This window comes from Asterias amurensis, chromosome 2 (genome assembly GCF_032118995.1).
Source record: "Asterias amurensis chromosome 2, ASM3211899v1".
Lineage (NCBI taxonomy): Eukaryota > Metazoa > Echinodermata > Asteroidea > Forcipulatida > Asteriidae > Asterias > Asterias amurensis.
This window is the reverse complement of record NC_092649.1, coordinates 19,995,528-20,022,633: the sequence shown is the minus strand read 5'-3', so window position 1 is coordinate 20,022,633 and position 27,106 is coordinate 19,995,528. Positions and strand designations below refer to the sequence as shown.

The following is a 27,106-nucleotide window of genomic DNA, read 5'->3' as shown; positions in this document are numbered from 1 at the left end:
AGCTGGATATTATTTGGCGGTATGATGTCACTGAGTCATTTCGAAGTTAAAGGGTAGATGTTCACTCTGAAATCGTCGGGGTTCCTATAGGGCTGAAACAGGGTTACCCGTTTTACAGTCCGTGGGCATCATTCAGAATACATTATACTTTCCCAACTTTTAACGAAGCAATTATGGTTAAAGACACTGGACACTATTGGTAATTATCAAAGACTAGTCTTCACAGTTGGTGTATCTCAACATATGAGTAGAATAACAAACCTGTGAAAATTTGAGCTATTTCGGTCATCGAAGTTGCGAGATGATATTAATGAAAGAAAAAACACCCTTGTCGCACCATGGTCACACGAAGTTGTGTGCTTTATGCTTGATTTCGAGACCTCAAATTCTAAACTTGAGGTCTCGAAATCAAGTTCGTGGAAAATTACTTCTTTCTCGAAAACTACGTCACTTCATCAGAGGGAGCTGTTTTTCACAATGTTTTATACTATCAACCTCTCCCCAATACTCGTAATCAAGAAAGGTTTTATGATAATAACTGCTTTTAGTAGTTACCAATAGTGTCCACTGTCTGTAAGTGCCTTGCTTAAGGGTACGAGTGTCCTGGTCAGGTATCGAACCCACACTCTGCTGCTGACAACATCAGAGCCCGATTTCATAGAGCTAATTACTGTATCTCAACATACGCATACAATAACAAACCTGTGAAAATTTGAGCTTGATTGGTCGTCGGAGTTGCGAGATAACTATGTAAAACAAAAAACATGTCACACGAAGTTGTGTGCTTTCAGATGCTTGATTTCGAGACCTCAAACTCTAAACTTGAGGTCTCGAAATCAAATTCGTGGAAAAATACTTCTTTCTTGAAAACTACGTCACTTCAGAGGGAGCCGTTTCTCACAATGTTTTATACTATCAACCTCTTCCCATTACTCGTTACCATGTGAGGTTTTATGCTGATAAATATTTTGAGTAATTACCAATAGTGTCCACTGCCTTTAAAAGTTTAAGCAGAAAAAAGTAGCTATAATATAATAATTTGGGTGCGTGATGTGAGTACAGTACCACCAAAAGCACAACAAAATTGTGCTTACCAGAATACAGTTACCAGACAAAATAGCATGTCACATTGTACGCTTTATGACTGGTATCGTGCCATTTATCTGCCACTATTTTCTGCACATGAAATGTGGACCTGAGCTTATAGGACCGCAATTTCATGCCGCAATTCGAACAGAAGAAAGGCAAGATAACTTCTATTATAGAGGTTTATGAAGTACATATTTTTGAAACTGCTAATAAATGAAATGTTGACATTACCAAAAGATCCTCGCCTCAGCCTGTGTTGGGTTTCTTCAGCCTCGTGCTTTGTTATGAAGGAATACTCCATACTGAATACGCCATACCCGTAGTGTCTGTGGTTGCCAATTATGTGATATTCCAATCTCAGCTGATTGGTCGTCGATAAGTGAGGATCTGGCCGTTTGAAATTGCAGTATTTTGAGGATTTCTTGCCCTCAATAATCTAAATAATAAGAATGAAAAATATCTTAATGAAAATTGGAATAACTGTAATCATACTTACTTAACAAGGAATCGGGTACAAAGTTAAAATGGTTCTTATGAAATTGATAGATTCAGTTGAGATTGATAGAATGTAGAATAAACATTTTGGGGACAAAATTAAACCTTTGGGAATTGACGAGACCAATCTGGGTGGTCGGGATGGCGATGTGGCATAATTTCCTCTAGGCACTCGGTTCGAATCCCACCGGGGCACTACGTGGATTGGGTTTAACAGTCCATACCTTCCTGCGTGGGTTCGCTGTTCTGATGGTCCTTGGCTTCACAATCAGAAATATAATAAATGGAATGGAATGACCGAACTCGAACCTTGATACTTTTTTATAAAAAGTTACAATTACTTTAAAGATTTCTCCCGAACAGTGAGAAACTACTTCAAAACCGCATGTACTGTTGGTTTTATGTAGTTATTGATTACTTATACATCAGATTGGGCATTTCAGACACGGAGTCTGGGGGATTTCAAAGACTCACATCTAAAGTGCGTTAAACATCATTGCCTCTGTTTACTCAACTACTCCTGCTAAACATGAACCTTAAAACTACTGTGGCGTAATCAGAGGAAGGCACCCATCCCACCCAGCTCAGAACTCCCCCCCCCCCCCCCATCACCCCGCCTCAAACTATGATTCTAAGCACGCATAAATGAACAGAACATGAACAAAAACATACGGTCAGGTTGAGTGTCATGGCCGAGTGGATAAGAGCACCGACCTCAAGCTCTGATGCTTCTGTTCAACAGAGTGTGGGTTCGAATCCCGGTCGTGACACTTGTGTCCCTGAGCAATACACTTAACTATAATTGCGTCTCTCCACCCAGGGGTAAATGGGTACCTGTGAGGGCAGAGATTGGTTTAGCCATGTAGCGCATATAATTGTCGCACAGGCTGTATACTCCCCATGGAGCTGAGGAGGTTTAAGGAATGATTTAAGGCCCAGTGACCGGGGGTAATAATGTCGGAAGCGCTTTGAGACACCCCGTGAAAAAGCGCTATATAAAAACCGTGTATTATACATTGCTAACACACATCGAATGAAAGATAATCATACATTAAGTGTTACCACCTGCACTTTCTGCACAATATTGGATGGATGTAGTCCTAAATATTTGAAGATGTAAGGGGTATAGACATAGTGTAATGTGTCTACAGTTAAGTATGGTGGGCCTACTGCAACGTCCCATGTCACCACAAAACAACACCCATCGTGTCGCAAGGCCTGCATTGACCATCGGTACAGCCCGCAAGCCACCATTCATATTTGAAGACGGCCCCCCTAGCGAGGCCCATGCCAGTTTGCTGGAGAATAAACACGATTACAAAGCAGAAATATCATCGGCAGTTTCCAGAAATTCTATCCCGGTTGTTTTCAGAGCAACAAATCTCCCTCAAAATTAAATTTGGAAACCGCGTGTTGGTTTTTATCACACATTCGTTGTAAGCAAAATATTACAAGATGGGCTCCAGGGCCAAATTCAGTTTCTTGATGCACTTTTTCTTGAATGTTCAAGATACAGTGAGGTTAGAGACTTGTAATTTCCTACCCATTTTCATACGGACTCTGCATACTGGATAATGAGTTGAACACAAAACTGAGTTTGACATTGGAGCTCATTAAGAAACTATTTTTGATTGTCGGCGCATTGCCAATGATGAAGGGTATCAAACACAGTGGCATTTGACACCATTTTAACGTGAGGTTGGAGACTTCTTTCCCCTTATTCATTAGGACTCCACAACTTTGAGCGCAAAAGAAAACTGATTTTGAACAGGCAGCCCCTCAGAAAACATGGTTTGTCAGCAAATTGCACTTCGATGAAGCACATTCCCACTTGTAATGATTCGGATCACTCACCATCAGACGAAGAAAAAGAGTCACCGTTAGAGGTTGGTTTAATTTGCTCTGCATAGAAAGATCAATAGAGAGACGGTACTGTTGAAATTGACATTGGATCAAGGCCCTCTCAAAACTTGGTTAGTACAATAATGAAGAACATTCAATCGTAATGATTCAGATCGCTCATCGTCATTAGAAGAAAAAAAGTCACCGTCTGAGATTGGTTTAATTTGCTCTGCCGAGAAAGATCAACATCGAAGAGAGACATCCCTGTTGATACCTGATTGATGAGCTCATTAATTCAATTAATCAAGCAACGGGATCATGTACACAGTTGCCAGAAAACGTGAAGGGTGGACGGGTGGGTATAGGCTTGCATGGGTTCTTAGGGAAAACCTGAGGGAGTATAATAGTGGCTTCTTATACTAGCGCGCGAATCCGTCACTCGATGACGCTCAATTCGCTTTAACATACAGTATTTGAAGCCTGCAAGGTATGTGGGACTATAGTTGTTTACAAGGTGCTGTGGCGCAAGTTGCTGCCAATCCAACAAGGAACATCGGAGTGAACCCATTCTCTTTTCGATAAGTGCATTCTGGGTTCTTTTACGCCAACGGCTTTACGTCCCATCCGAAGGATGAAGCAGCAGTGTAATCATTGACACATTGACGCACTAGAAATGTTCAATATTATTATAACTATATATACAATACCGCTTTGTACAATACAAAACATAAAACATATCAAAGTAGTTGACTAGTTAATGAGATACAACACAGAACCGTATAGTTGACACTGAATCATGGATAATGGTTCAGTAGTGCGAGAGGGCGCTCTTTCAGTTGACTGGCCCGAGGGATTATGAAGTAAGATTTTCGCTGTAGATAAACTTACATGTCTTCTGCAAAGTTCACACAGAAGCTAATAAACGTTTGCATTGTCGATAAACAAACCGAGCTGGTTGACATTGACGACCAAGTGTTAGTAAAACACTGAATCGTGTACAAAGATGTTTTAAAACCAAAATATATTTTGCAAACTTTCAATCAAATAAAATACCTCCCCTGATGGATTTATTATTTTCAACCAATCCAACCAAAAACGTGTGTTACATTGTTACGTTACAAACAGTTGCTATCCGTTTTTGATTTTATGGCTTTCCATAGTTTTCCAACCTACGTCGGCAAACACTCGGGCTGTGACTTGCGATGTCTTCTGCAATATGTCACATATTTTTTATCAGCAATTTTTACCGATCACTTATTAAAAAAAGTACGTTGGCCTCACGGCAAAGAATATATAACATTTATAATATTCCTAAAAAAAAATGAATTTGTTATCACAAAGGGCAGTTTCTGCCAATCTAGTTATACATTTTGTGTCACTCAAGGCCATCCATACAAAATTGCCACCAGAATTGGTTAAAAAAGGGAGGGTTTATATATGTTAGGATATGGTGAATAAGACATCAATGCGTTCGCTCGTGTTTGATTTGATAAGGTATATGCTCAACCACAACCAATTAAATGCCTGTTTATTGATCAGATGACTCATGACATCACGCTCACAAAATGGCCGCCTGCGTGTAAACAGGTTGGTGGGACACTTTGTTTGTACACATCGTTGCGGTCAAGGTCAGTGTGTGATAACAATCTTTTCACACTGTAAGACACCTTGCATTGGCCGCCATCTTTGATGTCAAACAAAATTGAAACTCGACGCACTGCGCACGGCTCTCAGCCAATGATGTACCTTCGTTGACCTAAGTGAGAAGGGGACTGTTTGTGACTTGTGACGTCATATTCATCAAACACGGAGAGAATCGGTGCGTTTAACCCCTAACCCGCTTACGATTTTGATTCCTGCGACCTGACTTTTGCCTTGTATATTACGGAGTCAACGGTGAACACTCTAAGGTTACTGAATCGTTTAAAAGGAGTGTCTACCTTTGGCATATACCTACAGCTTTCGAAAATACAAAGCGTTTTCAGGATCATTTAACTTCAAAGTAATGTATATATTTGAAATTCATATCATAGTGTTTATCACCCACAAATCCGGGAAACGTTACTGTCAGACGTTTCCCAAATTGCGTCTTCCAATACGGTTTATTATTCCTGCGGATACATATAGCCGCTCCGGATTCGGTACCAAACACCAAAAATACTCACCCTTTACGGAAACTGTGACGCATATAAAGGTAGTTTTTACATTAAACATCAACCGCACTGCCTTTATCACTTTTAGCATAATGCAAAGCTTTCTCATTATATAAGTAAGGTCAATTATAGTTTCCACTACAGGGCGTATTAAAAGGGTCTATGTTCTTGTATTTTAGCATGTAAAAATGTTTTTTCATGACATTGTTTCACTTGTTTCTCAAAAACTACAACACCTCAGCAACTAATATTTTAAGGATAAGCTTTCTACTATCATTATCTTCAAAACGGTGTAAGTTTAATGACAAAGTTTAAAGAAAAAGTACCCAAATCGTTTAAGAAGACCGAGCAACAGAAGCGATATCACAAAAGGTGACTGCGAGGGCACACAGTATAGGGTACATGAATCATCTTAGCCGTATAATCACCAACCAAGCGATAGATCATCCCGTTAAAAGTCACTGCATCAAATCTAGCGTATAGAACTTCCCCTTATATCCCTCAGTAACTACTGTCACTGGTCCATTTAGCTAACTGTCAAAGCCATGACTGCCACCAATCTATTACAACGTCGAGGTTAATGGATGATCAACATTTCTATTTCTTGCTGGATGAGGGAAGGACAAAAGACACATGTAGAGAAAGAGAGTGGTTTGACGGTGAAAGCTAATAGACTGGAGATGGTAAAATGTCAAATTTATATACAAACAACATTATGAATTCGTTTCTCTTTGTTGTGTTAGACACTGACGATAAATTGACCTGCAAGTTATGAGTCATGCTATATTTTTTAGGGATCAAATATTGTTTAGACCATTTCAAAGACTATTTTGTTACTGATACCGCAACGGGAATCATTTCAAATAGGGCCCATTCACCGAGCTGCTTAATTCCTAGCAAAAATGAGTAAGATACCAGTCAAATGTTGCCCCATAAACTGAATGGTCACATCATCAAACCCAAATTGATCTCCTAAAATGCCCCAACATCATTTTAAGAGCAATCAGAGTGACATTATAGCCACAACTCAATTCAAGTCAACATTCATTTCACATTATAACTACAGAATATTACAGCGAAATGATAAGCACAATAGATAGAGGGGAAAGAGTTGACCTAAATAACCATAAAGAGAGTATGAGGCTGTCGAGTAAGTCAAGTCTTGTTGTAGAAGTTAGCCTAGACCGATAATTTACAAACAAAAACGTAAAAAGACAAAACGAAACAAAAACGTAACGCACGTAACGCAAAACGAAACCCCAAAAACACACACAAAATAACCAGACTGTGGCTACAAAATAAATGGCTGAGCTGGACTGACTGAAGAGAACGATGCCACAAAGTGCGAGAAGATTAATATTTTTTTTTTAAGGAGACACTGCGACATTGGCACGTAGTCTCCTGTTCGAGACACTACTAGTTTATGACAATGGTGTACTTTTGGGACGCTAGGTGGCAGCAGACTCATCAGGTAAACCCATTGTTCTAGGTATTATGAGCTAGCTCAGAACTGCGTAAACAATATTGAAAGTTACCTGGCAAGCATGCTTCTTCTACTCGTGTGGATACTGCTCAAATGCTATCCCTCCCGCCCAGTAGATGGCACATAGGGAGTTTTTGGTAGCTTAGCCAGGTCATGGTAAGTCTGCTGCCACCTAGCGTTCAAAAGTCGCCATTTTAAAGATACAAAAAAGTGACTCACCTTTAAATAGATTTGCTCTTCGTTGCAATAATTGACGGATTTATTAATGGAGTCTAGGAAGAAATCACCGAACACCAGCTTGATTCGACCGTCGATGTTGAAGTTCTCAAATTCGTAAAAATATATGTGTGAGCTTGACGTCTTGTGCGGGAGGGGAAACCCCGGGGATGTGACGACACCATGGGATGACCACGTGCTGTTCCCTTGGATATAGTCGAAGAAATACTTGTAATCTGCAGTGAGAAAAATGAAAAATAGAAAGGAGAAACGTTTATAGATGGCATTTTCACCTCAACTATTCCATCACAACTAAACTAAACAAAAATGTCTGTGATTTTTTTCGCAGAGCTTGGGAAAGTACTGAGGATCCTTTAACTTATGTAAATTTAAACAATCTAACAGCTCCAAAAACAAAGGTATACGTTGCCTTTAATGCACCTTCGTTTTAGCTACAAGTACAAGTACAAAACATTATTCAACTCAATCATTAAATAAAGTCCATCCAAGTGTTCGGCAGTGCTAATTTGTCCGTGATGGGGTGTTCTGCAGTGGAGAGCAAAAACGGAGCGGGTTTTGAATTATCAACACACGATAACAGGATTATGTTCAAATCCCTTTTAGCTACAACTTTAACAAACCGGTAACTGCGGACGAGAGATTGAGGCTGAGGCTTTTTCCAATTAAGGCCAGAAAAGTGACACATTTAATTCTCAATAAAAAAAAAACAATCCTTAAAGAATCTCGCTTGGGGCTAAACCGCTCTGTGATTAGCTCAGTTAATCAATTGTAGTCTAAATAAACCTCCGGGTAGTGGAGATCGGTTTCAAACGAACCAGTTGTTAAGATTTGACAGTGCTTCAAGACATGGCCTGAAGACTTCTCGAGTTGATTGAGAAAGAGTGGGACATTTTTTCTAGACACTCTTGGGTGTTTGGACACATTTTTTCCGGCTTCAGTCTGGCTATAATTGCTTTATCGAGAAGATAGACTTGTGTGGTTTTAATTTTCTGGTTATTTATTTTTCTATCATATCACACCGGTGTGGTTTATTCACACCGTTTTGTTAATCAGACAACGGGTGAATTCCCACCTTCATCATCCACATTTTTAATCAAATGTTATCAAAAACAGCGTGAGCACATCTTGAAAAACTTCTAAGATGTTTTTATGTTTATGATATTCATATTCTAAACCAGAGAGACATGTACAAGATATGTTTGGATATATGGTGTACGAACATGATAAGTTGCGACTTTTCATGTACGTACATGGAAAGCGTACTGCCGCCACATGAATAAAAATATCGTGTACGATAAGTTTGGATTTGTCATGTGCATGTGTACGTACATGATTAGTTTGGATTTATCGTGTACTTGATAACGATAAGTAGTAGGTTACCTACATGATAAGTTATCGTGTCCGTACATGAAAAGTAACGGTGCATGAGCACGATAAGTGACAATGTACGTACTCGATATGTTACATTGTATGTAAGTTATAGTGTACGTACACGATAAATTATAGTGTACGTACATGGTAAGTATGATAAATTACAGTGTAAGTACAAAATAAGTTTTAGTATACGCAACGATAAGTTTGGGTTTATCATGACTGTATACTCTATAACTTATCGTGTACAGACACGATAACATTTAGATTGTTTTCAGTTATGTGGCGGCAATACTGCTTCCGTTAGAGACCCTTGTGTTTTCAACGAACATTCTAAAGAAGTTTTGTCCAAACAAAGTCATAGCTGACGGTACTTCACTTAACTGACTGAAGACGAAAACAGAAAAGTGTATGGAAAAACGGGCTATATATTATACTAAGCCCCATGGTCAAGGATTTTACGCTGGGTGTAAACACACAAACCTTTTATCAATTGTTGATTTTTTGTCAAGAAAATGGCAAATAAACATCAATAAGTTTGCCGAGAGCCTGGACGAAAGCCGACGACAGACAGCAAAGAATACCGATCATAGACTTCGATGTTGCTTCGCTCCGATGGTAATTGCTCATCCTTTAAGAAGTGCGTCTAAGGTACGGGTCTATTTTCTTCATCAACATTTTGTCACTTAAAACTAGTTTTTATAAAGTTTGAAAGCAATTGCTGTTTTTCTTGATAATGTCCGTTACAGATCAGACAGGAGTAAAGCTAAACATTGCATTTTTTAATAACAAGTGTTAAAATCAAGATCATTCAAAGGGTTCGTTTATATTCATTTCAAAACAGAAAATGTATTAGAAAAGGGTCAAATTATTGATGACCTGAACAGGAAATGGGCCAATCTCTTTAATCTTGTTCTTGTTCTCGATTAATACTGTTTATCCAATATCTGATATCTGGTCGGTATTGTCTAGTCCTTTTTATTAGGTTTGTCCTTTTCGGCTTTCTTGTTTTATATTTTGTTGAGTACTTCTTCTGCGGTCTTTGTATGTACTATGTTGCATATTGAATACTAACAAAAAGAACGAAAACAGGAGTCGAGCTAAAATGTCCCTCACTTTCACATGATCTGTTATGGTATCCAAGCAACGCATCCTCGTTGGAAATTCTCTGTTTTCAGAAAGACATGTTCAACTTTAAAAATGAAAGGAAAACATTGACTGTTTACGCAGAACCCTCTGAGGATCCAACACACACCGACGAAACTCGTGTTTATTTCTGAGACATAGAAGGGAAATATCAAGTTACTGTAAGTCTTTAAAGGCACTGGACACTATTAGTATGACTCAAAATAATGGTAAGCATAAAAACTTACTTGGTAACGACGAATGGAGAGCTGCTGTAAGTATACAACTAGATAAACGGCTCCCACTGAAGTAACGTAGTTTTTTAGTAAGAGGTACATGTTATTTCTCACTCAAATAATAAGAGACTTCAGTTGAAGCCTTGCAGGCATCTGAAAGCACACAAAGTTGTGCAACAAGGGTGTATTTTCGTTCATTATTATTTGGCAGTTTGATGATCAATTGAGCCTAAATTATCACAGGTTTGTTTGTTATGCATATGCTGGGATACACCAAGTGAAATAAGACTACTGGTCTTCAGTTATGAACAAACGTGTGCAGTGCCTTTAAGGAATCTGTTTGTCTAAAAAATAAAAGCGAAAATGTGTTTTCATATTCTGTCTTCTGGGCTCTTCTGAACTCTTTTGTCAACGCAGTTTTATGTTTGCAGCTTTCAGCGAAGCTGTTGACAGAAAGCGACGACATTATAGTTGATGTTATTACAGTCTTGTTGGTTTGATGGATTATCTGACTACGAGGGGGCCGTTATTATAAAATAATGACCGGTCACAGAAAAGATTAAAGACTGCAGCCAAGGTCACAGCGGACCCATAATCCCGGAGTGACCTTCATGCACTCTTATTAGACAGCCATTACTCGTAGATTTAGGAGTGTACAGTGTGAGTGACGTAATTCGACAGGCATTATCGGTACTCTACAACAACAGCGCATTCCTCTTCATTTCAACATCGATATTGCTTTTAGTGTAATACATCGCCACATAGGCAAAGTGCTCCATTATCTCAGCAGCGTAAAGTGAAGTCTGTACTTATGAAATATGTATTCCAAAGAGAAAATGTATTAATTTTAGTGATATTGACACAATACGATCGTTACGAACAACAGTGTCACCAAAAATGTTCCCATAGTTAAAAACACAATTTTCTCCTGTACTAAAGTACCCCTACGAAAAAACCCTCCTCTCAAGAACTCCTGAGATTCTCAGAACACAACAAAGACGCAAAAGGGTACACTATGCCAAATTGAGGAACAAAGTACTGACCATGGCCTACTCAGTCGCAACACTTACACTTGTATCCTTGGAGCAAGGCACTTTATCCATAATTGCTTCTCTCCACCCAGAAATACAAAAGGGTATTGGCGAGAGCTGCTGAGTAACCTGCAATGGACTGGCAATGAGACCGGATATAAACACCGCCAGGGTGTGCCATATTCGCTCCGGACAGATTGTACTTTTTTCTAGTCTTTCTAATGCATCCAAGAACAGTGAAGACACCGTTACTCGATTTGTGCAGTTCATAATCATAGACGTTTATAAACAAATGTTTGCTTGGCGTTTATATCCTCTTGTGTTAGATTGCCGAGTTCCTTTGAGGGGAAGATCATCTAAACAAGCAACAATGAAATATAAAATAAAAAAAACAACACCACACAATCACACACACAAACAAACAAACAAGCAAACAAACAAAAACACAAACAAACGACAGAAGGGGGGTACACCACGCCACATTTTTCTAATATCGGGCATCAAATGTAAAAACAGTAGGCCTAAACAATTTGGAAAACAAAATATGTTAAAAATTCATTTCAGTACAAGATCAGGTTGGCGTTTCCAGAAACAATATTGTGCGGTTTTCTCCCTACAGCCAAACATACTTTCTCATATAATGTTGCAATGCAACCCCTACGTGCATTTGTTCAAGTATGAACAGATATATTTGATTAGATGCATTTTTGCAGCCTTTGGGTTGCTACATGTTTATACTGTGCGACCCGGTGTGTTATCACCATGTACAACCAGCAATCAGGAGCTGAGAATTCAGGTCCGTGAAAAAAACAAGATGGGATTGTGTAGTCTTTTGCTCGTGCCGCACCTGGCTTCAAAAGTAATAGAAAAAGCTCACATTCAACGTTATAATATGCATCGGGGACACAAATTGCATTTGACATTCCTCCGGTCGGATTGTACTGAATCTGTACACCTCATCAATGTATTGATTTCCAGGGGTGTTGATATGCACGTGCATTTACCACAGATTGCTTGTGGCTTTCGGTCGGTTATACCTCTCGCTATAAAGCTTGATAGAGCAGAAGGAGACTGCACCAGACTGGTTTATCTACTGCCGCTTGCCGCCCGACTGTTTGGTATCCGACGGGCATGAAATATGGATAGCCTAGCTTATCACACAGACGCGTGTAAAGTGAAACCATAATGTATTCTGGACACTGACTCTTGGTGACAGGGCTTAGAGAGGGTGCTAAGATTTATGGAATTATTCATTATTAAGTGCTGTTACTCCACTGGAAACTTGTGATTTTGTTTGTACGTTGCTTTTCATGCTTTGCAAAAAGGAATAAATAAATCACCTCTCGCGGCTAAGAGTTTTCTCGACAATATTTGACGAGAGCTTCTTTCGCAGGTGTACATTTTTATAAAGGGAAAAACATGAACACTCTTTCCGTGCCTGGTTTCTTAAGGCTTTGGCATTATTCAAAACAAATGTATTCCATGGAATTAGTGACATTTTTGCTATTTCTGTTGTGGCTCACGAGATACAATTTTAAATTTGAACTTCCTATATTTGAACCGGAAATTTCAAAGTGTGGGGTCATGTTTTTGAGCAAAATGTCAAATGTGTCATAAGCTACAAGAGGGCACACAAATAATGATTGTATGGCAAGTGCTTCAGGGGATGTGACTTTTCTTTATTTTGGCTTCCTGCTTCGACCGGAAGGAAAGACTTTAGGTGAGGCAAAGACGTGTTTACGTTTTTTAAGCGTGATGCCATACACAAGATGCGGTGAAATAAAACAGAAGTTCGTCGAAAATTGTAACAGTCATTAAACCTTGATAAATGTTTCACAAACTCATCTCAAAACATAACTTTACATGGACCGAAAATTCGAAAGATTGTCTCAGATTTTCACTTAAAATACTGTTTTACCCAAAGCCCTTTACAGTAGATAACTCATCAGGATTATAAATGATAATGCCAAGTTCAGAGAAAACCTCAACAACATCCTACAAAAACAAATTCCAGAGCGACCGTAAACCAGAGGGGCTGATGGCTGACGTACACAGCACTCCGTCGAGATGTTATGTGAGTGACCTCAGCTTGATATTGATTTTTGTTTTTAGGGCAAGGGCAAACTCAGATGAGGCAGGTGAAAAAAAGAGCCAGCCCGGAAAATGTCATCTTGCGAAAAAAAAGGTTTTAAACCATGCGTCTCGACCATCCTAAGCTTTAAAATAAACAATTCAGAATGAGCAAAACATGAGATGTGTTTTTTTTTTTTTTTTCAAATGGTTACAAAAATAATGCATGGCTGCCTTTCTTTTATGGGAGATTTGTAGTTATTTACATTCTGTGGCCATGGTTAAACAATTCACAATGAGCAAAAATGAGATGCGCTTTTTGTTTTCAAATGGAACACGAATAATGCACGACATATTTTTGTAGATGGGAACTTTGTAGTTATTTGATTCTGTGGCCATGGTTAAAATAAATTAACCAGAATTTATATTTCTGCCTGTAAATTAAGCATCAGGATGTTTAAATTGATAAAACTGCTTTTAAGTTTTTGAAGAATAGTATTAACTCTTGCAAACTGAATACCGATCAAAATGCCCTATGGTGTAAATGCAAAACAAAAGTCAGTGGCCTGAAATTTCGACCCTAGCATTATTTATCGAATATTTAGCATATTTGGTACACCCTGCCCGATTATGGAGCAACGGGTATCCCCCTTATGTTCCCCTACTTCAACGCAATATTTTGCTCTTGTACAGAAGTACCCTCCTCCCTAGTACCCTCTAAATAATTCTTGAGATTCCAATCGCACAAAGTAGACACAGTGCACCATGCCACATATCGAGCTCTTGATATATTTTGGTTGCATTCCTGAGGCTGAAATATCTGAGGATTTTGCTCATTCCTTCTGTACAACATGTACAACATGTATGTTATGGACGATAAGGCCGACACGTCCATGCGCTGTACCAGAACTACCCCCCCCCCCCGGTTATATCCTCTAAATAATTCTTGAGATTCCAAGCACAGAATGAAGACACAGTACACCTTGCCACATATTGAGCTCCAAATATAATTTGGCTGCTTTTCTGATGCTGACTTGGATTTCTTTCATTCCTACAAACACAAAAATACATCTATTGGACGATGCGGCAGACACGTCCATGCGTTGACAGATATACAAGTTCACGAATCAGTATTTGTAATAGGTGTAAACCGATTGTCACGAAACACGAGCGAAGTGTGAGTCAATACCTGCAGCCGTGAAATTGACACCACTTGCCTAGTTCCCCGTTTCTGACAACAACATAAAATACGTGCTGAATGAAGGGACCTGACTTTTGGTCTCAGTTTGGTATCATAGGCACTTTTCGAAACCACGGCTTCGGAATGGATTCGGCTCAGGCTAAAAAGTGATCGAGGTCTTTTAGACTGCATTCTGCAGGGTTTTGATACCATTTGTAGATCAAGTTTTTAGCCATGACATGAACCCCTACTCACTGTGAATGAAGATTGTGTAATTTAATTTACATGTCGAAGTTTCAGCTTCATAAAGTCGTCAAGTTTTTGTGAAAAACTCAAAAAACTACAACACCTCGGCAAATAATATTTTATGATAAGCTTTCTATGCTATATTATCTTTAAACCATGTTTAAAGTTTAATGTAAATGTGTGGGGGTTTGTGTTTTGTGTCGTATACAAAAAGTATCCAGACCTTTTAAGTGGGTGCTCAAGGCACTTTAGTCCTGTATCACTTCTCTTCATCAGAACATCACTCTCATACAAATCTTAATCTCCGAAGGGACTTAGAAAGTACCTCGATATCAACTACAGGAGAGCCATCAAAGAGATACGATCGACCGTTAAAAAGGTAAGCCACAGTAGTCAGTACTTCAATGTGGCAATATAAAGCCTTTAATGACAGTTTTTTTATATAGCAATATTTTGGTGGTGTCATGGCCGAACGGTGGACTCAAGTTGTGCAGTGTACAGAATGTGGGTTCGAATCCTACCCATGCCTGATACGGGGCAGAGGGTGTCCCTTAATGTCCACATACTTCAACACACTGAAAAGAAGTACCCACTCTCGGTACCTTCTGGATGGGGACCAAGGACAAAACAAAAAAGGGAAAATAGAAGGACTCCATGGGAAATTTAAAGACCAGGGTGCTCCACAAGGAATTTTGTGTACAAAGTCTACGGGAAAATCTCAAGGATCAGGGACCAGCGAAAGACAACAAAGTGAATGTGTGTACCCCATCCTCCTAACACAGACACAACCGTGCCTCAAACCGAGCACATACTATCGATTTCTGGTCTAGTCAGTAACAACAATTGTGTCCTTGAGTAAGGCACTTTATCAATAACTTCTCCTTTCCACTTAGGAATACTAATGGGTACCAGTGAGAGCTGGTGAGTAGCCTGCGATGGACTGGCAACGAAAATACCTCTTTCTGAAAAAATTATGTTACTTCAGAGGGAGCATTTTCTCACAATGGGTGCGTTCGTTTAGCTTCCCTGGGTCGACCCCGGTGTGTAGCGTTTTCTTTTTCCAGGACGAACGTGTGCAGATAATTACCCACGTTTGTCCTGGGAAAAAAAAAACGCCGCCACACACCGGGGTCGACCCAGGGAAGTTAAAAGAACGCACCCAGTACGGTATACTATCAACAGCTCCACATTACTCGTTACCAAGAAAGTTATTATGCTAGCAATTATTTTGAGTAATTACCAAAAGTGTCCAGTGCCTTAAGTCAATGAAACCAGATATAACCACCATATTGATGATGAATATAGGCCCAGGGGTGGATTTCACAAAGGTAGTCCTAACTTAAGACTAGTCCTAGGCAATGCTAAGAGATAGGACTGGTTCTTAGTTAGGTCCAGTAACTCATCCTAACTTAGGACTGGTCCTATCTCTTAGCATTGCCTAAGACTAGTCCTAAGTTAGGACTACCTTTGTGAAATCCACCCCTGGACAGACTTTACGAATAATCCAAGGCACCCTAACTTAACAGCACAATCAATCGATAGGAGAAATACAAAAATCGATTTGTATTTATCGAATTAAAAGGAAACTTTTACTGTCTTGATTTTTCAGTTTGGGATCAATGCAATCAGCTGAGTGGTACTTAAAGCCATCAGATATTGATTATTTGATAGGTATGTGTTTTGAATTACTGTTTATGTATAATCTATTTAAAAACGATTTAAATCATCAAACCAAAAAGGAAAGTTTTACTGTCTTGATTTCCAGCTTGGGATCAATACAATCAGCCGATTGGTACTTAAACCACTCAGATAATTTTGTGTGTAGATGTTTTGTAGCGAACAATTTGTATATATAATCTATGTAAATCGGTGATTGGTCTTTCCATAGCACCAAGGTCGCACTGTGCTTCATACCACAATATTGTTAAGATTTAAAAAACACAAATAAATGTACAAATGTATGCACTGGAGCAATCCAACCATTGATTGATAAGACATTTAAGAAAAATAGGTCATAGCTTTTTTTTTTCTCGATTCGATTTTCCCATTTATACAATAAATTCTGCTCTGAATGCAATTACAGTTTCAAGATGAAAGGACATTTTATTTCAGCAGGCTGGACGGATTCTAATAATTGCATTTGCTCATGCATGCTGATATCAGCATTAGTAAAGGCTTCTAACAAAACAAAACATGCAAAAGGAACCATCAATTATAAAAGTAGGTCACGATCTGTTATGTAAATGGAAAAAAAGAACAATAAATTATAAAAAGGGGTTACGCTCACTTATGCAAATGGAAAACAGAAAAATACATTATAAAAGTATGTCTCGCTGACTTATGTAAATGATTTTGAGGGCATGTTCCTCAGGCTGGCGAAGCTTAAAGGATTATTAAAAATACAAACATCGTCGTTTAATTTTAGTTTTGAAAGCTTACTGGTTATGAAGGTTATGTTGTAAACAGGCGATGTCAAGGGTCACATGGTATATGATAACGTCATCATTGCGTGACAAGATCATTCAATGCGAAGTAACCATACAACTGACATCAACATTGATAAATGTTAATTAACTTATTTGATTTACCACTCGGTGATTTTGTGATATGCAAGAACGTTGAGAAGACAACAAACACAATTGTTTAATTTTATTTTGAAAGCTTAGTGGTTATGAAGTTTTCAATGAATGAAATGCTTTAAACATGTAATGTCACGGGTCACGTGTTATATTATGACGTCATCATTGCGTAGTAAGATCTTACAATGCGAAGTCACCTACAATGACATCGAATTTGATTTCTGTTTAATTAATTAATTTGATTTATTCGATGCTTTGGTGTTATTGTTTTTTTCACTTTCATCTGATCATAAAGACGAGTAAAGACAGCGGCAATTCAATTTAATAATATACACAAAAGGTTATTAACAATGCCAAATATCCATACTATAATTATATCAACATTGATAAGTGTTTAACTGATTTGATTTATCACTCGTTGTTTTTCTTCTCTTTTCTATCCGATTTCAAAGACGAATAAAGTCAGGAATTCAATTAAATATACTTCAGATGAAATTAACAGTGCCGAGTATACCATACTACAATGACATCAACATTGATAACTGTTTAACTAATTTGATTTATCACTCGTTGTTGTTTCTTCGCTTTTCTATCCGATTACAAAGACGAATAAAGATAGCGGTAATGCAATACTTTATAAATAATATATACAAAAGGGTCCCGATGGTTTGAGTCGAGGCGATGTGCGTTCCGTTCTGTATTGATCGTTGGAATAAGCCTACGGGCTACCGATCAAACCACACAGAGATTGGTATTCAACATACACAATTGCCGTCTCGGATATCCTACGTATTTCTAGAAATAAAACTGGAGGGAAATGGCCTTTGGTCGTGTGTGAAACCCCAGCATAAATGTGATATCCTAGGTATTTCTATTTTTTTATTAACATTCTTAAAGGCACTGGAGAAACCATTGGTAATTACTCAGAATAATTGTTTGCATAAAAACGTACTTGGTAAAGATCAATGGAGAGCTATTGATAGTAACAAACATTGTGAGAAACGGTTACCTCTGAAGTAACGTAGTATTTGAGAAAGTAAGTTCTCACTAAAATATTTGAATTTAATTCGAGACCTCGGCTGAGGTCATTCAAGTATCCAAAAGCATAAAACTTGTGCGACAAGGCCGTTTTTCTTCCATTATTCCATCACAACTTCGACGACCAACAATTGAGTTCAATTGTTCACCGGTTTGTTATTTTAGGCATATGTTGTAATACACCAAGTTTGAGAAGACTGGTCTTTGACATTATACCAAAGGTGTACAGCGCCTTTAAAAAAAAAACTGTAGGGAAATGCCCTTAGGGTGTGTGTGAAACCATAGCATAAAATGATCGACCGGCATTCTCCTATGTGAATATTATATTATAGAGCCAGAGATGTAATCATGGACGTATGATGAGCAGATCATTGATGCGGAGCGTCGGCTGCTAATGCAGTGTATAATGCGTGTCAGTGAACCCTTGGGGGAGATGGATGCGTTATTAGTGCAAGTTCATATACAGAGGGGGAAAATCGACTAAAGTTCAATTTGTGTGTAGGGAATTATACTTGGACTTGTATTTCAATTCATTTGATTTCCCACTGGAAATGGAACGACGTATGCACTTTTTTTTTGCAAAGATTGTTGGGGTGGAGGTTTTAAAAGCATGGACACTATTGGTGATTACTCAAAATAATTGCTAGCATAAAAACTTATTTGGTAACGAGCAATGCAGTCCTTTGAGAAACGGCTCCCTCTTAAGTAACAAAGTTTTTGAGAAAGAAGTAATTTCTCACTCAGTTAATAAAACAATTGAGCTGAAGCCTTGTCTTTCTTCTTTGTAAATTGCATGTAATTCAGCCTTTGGCTGCAATGTGTTTTTAACAATAAACCAATTAAGTACGCATCTGAAAGAACACAAAGAAATGCAACAAGGGTGTGTTTTCCTTCATTACTTTCTTGCAACTTCGATGAGCAATTGAGCCCAAAATTTTCACAGACTAGTTATGTTATGAATATGTGGGGATACATTAGATATAAATGCTAGTCTTTGACATTTACCAAATGTGGTCAGTGCCTTTCAGCAACAGAAGTCTGAATTGAGCGCGAGGCAGCCAACCGTCTTGGAAATATTGATTTAACGGGTTGAGGTGCGACTACGTAGCTGAATAGTTCACATATACAAAGGGACCACCTGCTAAATATGGTCGCACACTCTGATTCCCTGCGATAATGTATACCCTCTACCTGAATCACATATCAATACATAATTATGACTACTGGATCTGGCATCAAAGACTTTCTTATAAGGAGTCTCAAAAAAGTTTTTTTTTATTATTAACCTCTCAGACCATTGGCCCCTTTGTGGTGTGGTGGCCACAAGAGGACTGCACTGTGTGATTTGGGTATAACCTTACAGTATTAGAGTATTGTGCTCACCATATCTCAAAATCGTGGCTTTTAAGATTTATTTAAGATTTCAAATGAAAAAAAGAAAGAAATATATCATATTAATTTTGGTTTTTACCCATACACCGATGTGTGTTAGCACTGTACCCTAAGTACTTTCCCGAGTCCTGTGAAAGAAAATATCACAGGCATGTTACTCGGGTGGGATTCGAACCCACGACCGTTGCAATTCTAGAGCAGTGTCTTACCAACTAGACTACCGAGGTTGCCCGGTAGCTAGAGGCAGTTCGAATCCTATGTTTTGGCAGCGGGTACCGCAGCGGGTACCGCACCGAAAAGAAATATATCAAAATAGCAGTTAAGGGAGAAGATTTGAAGAGAGTTGAGCATTACAGTTATCTGGGAAAGAGGATCATCTTTAACATGATCCGAGACCATCTTACGAGACCACACACTTCCTCATATCCCTGATAAAAAGGAAGGTATTCGACCAGTGCATCATGCATGTACAAAAGACTTGAGAAAAGACTAATGGTGACGGCGAGGGCTATGTGAAGAATAATGATAAGAGTAAGGTCAGGATGAGAATTGAGGAGCTAAGTAAGATATTAATCTAAAATGCAGGATGTTATAAAGATCATTAAATCAAAGACAAGGATGGGGAAGTCACCTAACAAGAGGTGTGACAACGAAGGTGCCCTTTAAATCCCCTAGTAGAATTTTACTTTTTTTCTCATTAGGTGCCCTTTTCCAATGTCTTGGTGCCCTTGTCCTTTCAAAAACGAAGCATACAGGCCTGGAAAAACTGATCACGAAAACAGAGGAAGGCAAAACAGAAGACGGACAGATGAACTAAGAACATATAGTAGCATTGCTTAGCTATACAGACAGCTCAAGATATATAGAGTGAGATGGAGAGTTGGTGAAGAGGTTTTCCTCGTGCAGTGAAGTGAAATGGGCTAGAACGAAGAGCGGCACTAATCCATTGCAACAAGTGTGTTTCGTGGAACCACTTACATAGAGTAGCTGTCAAGGTATGTTATACATGTCTAGTGGCATTTCTACACAGTAAATCTCTGTCACATTACAATCCCTTTTGTGTTTTAAAGGCACTGAACACATTTGGTAATTGTCAAAGACCAGTCTTCTCACTTTGTGTATCCCAACATGAGCATAGAATAACAAACCTGTGAAAATGATGACTCATTGCAAGAAAACAATGAAAGGAAAAACACCCTATAGTTGCACAAAGTGTGCTTTCAGATGCCAAACAGAGGCCTGAATTTTGTAAAAGTTAATTGAGTGAGAATTTACATCTTTTAAAAAAAAACACGTCAGTTTAAAGTGAGCCGTTTCTTACAATATGTTATGCTATCAACAGGTCTCTATTGCTAGTTGCCAAGCAAGTCTTTAAACTAACAATTATGTTGAGTATTTACCTATAGAGTCCAGGGGTCGATTTCACAAAGAGTTAAGACTAGTCTTATCTCGAGTTAGGACCAGTTATTCGTCCTAACTTAGGACTATTCATGCAGTTTGTATATCTCCTAGGACTAGTCCTAAGTTAAGACTGGTCCTAACTCTTTGTGAAATCGACCCCAGTGCCTTTAAAATGTCCAGTGGCACTTACACAGTACAACTTGTTCACACTGTGATCGCATTAAGTGTTCACTTTCCCTGTTCATTAATTGTGGAACAGAAGAAGCCTCATTTGGTGAACATCAATAGGCCTACTCTAATTAACAAGGAAAAGCTGGATGAAAGTAACGAACTACAGTGCATTACCTCGTGGCCGCATGCAACCTTCGAACTGCACCTTCCTTGCCGCGTTTATTGTCAGGATTGCTTCATGACATAATGCACGTTACTTTATACCGAGGTCGGCATCCATCGATAAATAAAACAATAATTGTGCCTTCCTAAAGACCTTTATCACGGTGTGGTCATCTTGATTTTACTCCATTCCAACTCATTGTAACCAAACTGAGGCTAGACGAAATAATAGTCTGGTACCATGCGCAACGAATGTTAGCATTCATTTATATTGGAAACGGGGAACATGACCAAAATGGTGACAGCAAGGTATGTTGGATGACACCTGCTCCTTTTACATAGCACCATGTAATGGTTTACAAGGTGCTGTGGCGCAACATGCTGTCAATCAAACCAGGAACACCGGGGCGAACCCCTTCTCTTTCCGATAAGTGCACTACGTTATTTTACGTGCGTAATACACAACACACGGGACCAACGGAATTACGTCCCATCCGAGGGACGAAGCATCATGGTCATGTGTCTTGGTTGAGTGTCACGACTGGGACTCAAACCCACACTCTGCTGTTTATAAACACCAGAGTTTGAGTCCGGTGCTTTTAACCGCTAGGCCAAGACACTCAACAAACATTTCCACAATAAAAACATCTGACAAGCTGAGGTTCGGCGAGCGAGCAATTGGTGCATATATTGGAATGAGTCATGCATTAAAGTCACCAATGTATGGTTTGTGGTTGAGATGCTACTGAAATTCGAGTCATGATTCATAAATTTGTTTGTGGGAATTTATTTAGTTAATCAAATGTCAATTTTAGTGTTTCAGTATCAACAATAATTGAACACAATGTTTAATTTATTGGATCTATGAGTCCGGCATGATATTGGTCATTGGAAAAAGAAATTAGGAAACATTTTGGAGGGAAAAGCGCCGACCTTTATTTACAAATGATGTAGGTTTAATAGACCTTTCATGCTGTTCAATAATTGTTTTATTTTTGTAAAAGGCCACAAATCGGAAATCAAACTAAAGTATAAGAAGAACTACATGCCTGATGAATACACCGTAAAATCCTAACATGCAAAATTCCCTTTCTTAAACAAATTCGGGAGACTGCTTTTCTAAAACAACAGTTTCCTGCCACAAGTATCTGGATTAAGTCAAATATGTATGAACTAATGGCTTCAAACTTTTACGTCATCATGAGTCACCATGGTATACGTTCAAGTATGGCAGACATCAGTAAGGAATTTTGTTTCTTTCTGCGACCCCCGCAAGTCAACAGCTCGTCGTTTCTGACTCGGAATTGTTTTAAATTTCAAGCCCCGAGGACATCATCCACACAGAAGACAATGTCATTCTGCAGCTAGAATTTCACCTGCGTTTTTTTTATAACCTCCACTTTCCAATTAGATTACATTCCTTTCTTTCCCAAGGATATGCAAATTGTCCCGGGCAGAATTTTATTCAGATATGCGGATTGAGCTTTCCCCCTCCCAAACATGGAATCGTTATTTTGTTTCCAGAATATCATGAAAGTTAATATATTGGATGAATCACGAGACCCACATATTTCCTCGTTCGGTATTCACAATGTGTTAGTATCAACATTGAATCTCTAAAAGGCACAACTTTATTTTAGATAACATTCCTTTCCAAAGGAAATGCAAGTTGTCCCGAGCAGAAATTAATTCAGTTATGTGGATTGTCCCCCCCCCCCCCCCAATCATGGAAGCGCAAATTTTTCAGAATTTCATGAAAGACAATTGGATGAGTCACGAGACACAGACACAATTACTAGTTCGGTATTCATGTTAGTATATTAACATTAAATCCATAAAAATTGAATCTCTCGAAATTTACTCAGCTGATTTGTTTATCAAAATATCATGCAAGCCAAAATTAACTGAGTCACGAGACACACAGATACTAGTTCGATATTTACCATTTGAATCTCTACAAAAAAGAAGTATGGCACATTTTTTTTTGCCAGCCAACCCAAGTTTGCAGTCTGGATTTCATTTCATAGACGGGAATAAAAATGTTCTCTGGAGTGCCTTCAGCGATCAGAACCGCCAGAGAGAGTGACTGCTCCACTTCAAAATTCATGGACACAACCCAGATAGCACGAGGCAAAGGTAACGGAGCCCAACGTGTGTCCTCGAGTACGTTATTGAGATATGATTCCAATATGTTAGTCAGACGCACTCAGTTCATTGCAATACAACATTTCCCCCCCCCTCCCCCTGTACCCCGTGATATGGAAAGAAAAACATTAAAGACACTTGGCACTATTAGTAATTACTCATGATAATTTTTAGCATCAAACAAGTTCTTGGTATAGAAATGAGAGTTCTTGATGGTGTAAAACATTGTAAGTAACGGCTCCCTCTGAAGTTAAACGTAGTTTTAGAGAAATAGCTACTTTTTAACTAAAATAATTATTTGAAATTAATAAGAGACCTCAGGCTGAGCTATTCAAGGTATCTGGAAGCACACAACTTAAAATTGTGTTTTTTTTTTCCATTATTCCCTTATTCAACATCGACAACGAATTGAGTTGGAATTTTCACAGATTTGTTATTTTATGCTCTGTTGAGATACACCAAGTGAGAAGACTGGTCTTTGACAATAACCAAAGGTCCTTTAAGAAGTCTCTTTTATTTTATTACTTCCGTACTTCATAAACACAATTAGCGCCCGCAGGAGCGAAAACGGCTACTGTTTCCCACCTTTGTAGGCATAAGTATATTATCTGTGAAAAAAAGTGATATCACCTGAGGTAAAAAATAAACATTTTTATGGTAGCGTCAGAACCATGAAAGGAAATGTGGCGACAGTGTGGGACAAACTCAAAGGAACACTTTGATTTCTTGTAATTTGTTGCAAAAATCTGATTACATTTTGCAGTTTTTATGCTATTCATAGATTGGCAATTATGGATAAAGTTAATAAGTCTTAATGATGGCGGGTTTTACTTTCTAAACTATGCAAAGATATATGCTTCATGGCAGGAAAATACATTGTGTGATCTAAAGGTACAGCGCACATACAAATCTTGTGGGACCGAAAAATAGAGAAGAAAAAAGGCCACCCTTAAAGGGAAGTAATACGTTTGGTAATTACACGTAATGTTTAAAACACAGCAGCTTTTGATATAGGATGTAAGCACTTGTAGTATTATTTTAATTTGAAGTAATGTTGTTGTAGAACAATATCTATCTCCTGACGATGACTTAAGAAAGCTAGTCGAAACGTTGAGACAAATTTAAGAACTGCCTCCGCGGTAGTACAAATAACTACGACCCTATAAGCTAAAGTAGTAGTCCCAGCATTTTTTCTATACCATCCGCCCGGGTAATAATTAAAAAGCAGGACAGTTCTTTTCAAAACTGAGAAGTCTCCCGAACCCCCGAACAATCTACTCCGCGGTAGTAGAACAAAGAAAGACAGTTCTCTAAGAACAAACTCTACCTGGCAAGTAGATTTACACCGCAAACCAAATATATAGAACATTTTATCAGTGTTTCCCCCCAAAAATGTGAATCTGAGATACGTTATTGACAGTAACGTCTGTACGTTACTGACAGTAACGTCTGTACGTTACTGACAGTAACGTCTGTACGTTACTGACAGTAACGTCTGTCAGGTTGTGTTTTCCAATTACGGGATCACTCTTCCAGCGTGGACAAGTTGCTCCGAATTTTCGATAACATTTTCACAGCTTAGTTGTTTTTGGTATAAGGCCTAAATCTATGTTTTACAGTATTAAACACAATCAAACGGGTCAACAAACCAAATGTATACTTTCCCTTTAATCGGTAAACATTTCGAAAGTCCCAACATATTCCTAAAAGGAAATTAAATCATCATTTCTCCTCTTCTCCTCTTCGACACTGAAACTCATTTGCAATTTCCATACAAGGCCTGTATTATTCATTGGGATCTGCTTAATGTACGTGGGTCTTACTCTTAGAAATGATGTTCACAAATTGTAGAAATTTATCCGACCTTTGAGTATCTAATTTCGTTGACTCAATAAGAATCCTATCTGAATAGGTACAAGAGTTATTACATCAATGCTAACAATAGGACCGTTGGGTGTAATTCCTGTATCTATAAGTTCTACCAATGCTTATTGGTGGATCCAATTCGATAACTCTTAAAGGCCTCTTGGTTAAAAAATGTGGATAATTTGTTTTGCATTAAAAAAAATGCATGCAGACGAACGTCAGAAAATCTCTCTGAAAACGGGGGGCTAGCTTTGAGGGAGGGTATCGTTTGGTAACTTAAAACTTACTCAGTAAAGAGCAACGGGGAGCTATTAATATTAAGAAACATTGTTTAAAACCACAAGTAAGGGGTAATGTTTTTCAAACACACAAATTGAAACTGAAAACCAGGCGTGAAACCCTTCTCAGATAAGGCATCTGAAAGCACACAAATCTATATGCAACAATGGTGCCTTTTCTTTCAGTATTTCCTTGCAACTTTGAGCCTAAATTTCACATGTTTTTTAATTTTATGCGTCATGTAGAGTACAGCAAAGTGAGGATACTGACCCTTGACACCAAATGCCTTTAAGATTCACTCTTCAAACTTCCAAGAAACATCTGAAATCACACCTGTTCCCACAATGATTGTTTGGATGTTTATTATTTTAATTTGAAATTTCTATCCATCGTTGGCATATTTATTGCTATGTATCATCACAAACCGCTGTGATCTTGATGAAATGGCGGTATATGAAATATGTTTGTGGTTATGCATATAATAAAATATATCATATTATAATATACGCCAATAGGTTTAAATGGGGATACTGATCTTTGACAACTACCAAAAGTATTCCGTACCTTTAAGATGATAAAATATATCGTAATGTATACAAATTTCGAAATTCAAGACTTTCACACATCCACTGGTTCGCCCCGAAAAAATAAACACACATCATCTTTAAATACTTTGAATATTTTTTAACCGACACTCTATAAATATAGTCTCTCGTTTCCTAGTGGCTCCCAAGGGTCCTTGTCATGTTTGATGTCTCGCAATAACAGAGATATACTGTGCTTATAACAGCTCTCCAACTTCCGGACGGAACCGGGCTTCCCGGTGAGAAAACAATGTATAGGAGATGCTCGTGTTCAGGGACAAAAATATGAATGTCAACCAAAGACATCGGGTAATCTTCCAGTGACGAATATTGAACAATATGGAAGGCAAAGGTTTGCTTAGAATGTATGTTACTTGACGTGTTATAACAAGGAAGACGGTGGGATCTAACTAATAACATGATATAAGTTTCGTTACAACAAAAACAGAGTGTCGTTATAATAGCTCTCCAACTTCCAGACGGGACCGGGCTTCTGGTTTTCCCGGTGAGAAAACAGGAGATACTCGTGTTATGGGGGAAAATATTATTATGTCAACCAAAGTCATATTATCTTTGAACAACATGGAAAGCAAAGATTTGCTGAGAATGTATGTTAATACTTGACGTGTTAAAACAAGGAAGACGGTATAGCTAATAACAAACTAGACACAGTGTAGGTCTTGTTACAACAAACACAATTGGTGCCCTTATAATCGCTCTCCAACTTCCGGACGGAACCGGGCTTCTTGTTTTTCCCGGCGATAAAAAAATGTATAGGAGATACTAGGGAAAATATATTAATATTGTTGTTAACTTGCATTTCAGAATCGAGAAACTTGATCCAGCCTTATTTGAAAAACGATAATATGCGTGAAGTTAATTGGGGTTTTAGTCATTTGAACTTTAGATTGAAGAAACTTTGATGGAGCCT

General features: G+C 38.4%; 1 protein-coding gene across 3 annotated transcripts in view; it reads right to left on the bottom strand.

Annotated features, from left to right (window-relative positions):
* LOC139952392 (uncharacterized) overlaps positions 1-27,106 on the bottom strand; it is a 160,063-nt gene that overhangs the window by 63,719 nt on the left and 69,238 nt on the right. For all 3 annotated transcript variants that reach the window (XM_071951526.1, XM_071951517.1, XM_071951510.1), the window contains 2 exons: positions 7,282-7,514; positions 1,321-1,525 (listed from right to left, as the gene is read on the bottom strand). In XM_071951526.1, coding sequence (XP_071807627.1) covers positions 1,321-1,525; positions 7,282-7,514 — 438 coding nt within the window. The remainder of the gene's footprint in view (positions 1-1,320; positions 1,526-7,281; positions 7,515-27,106) is intronic.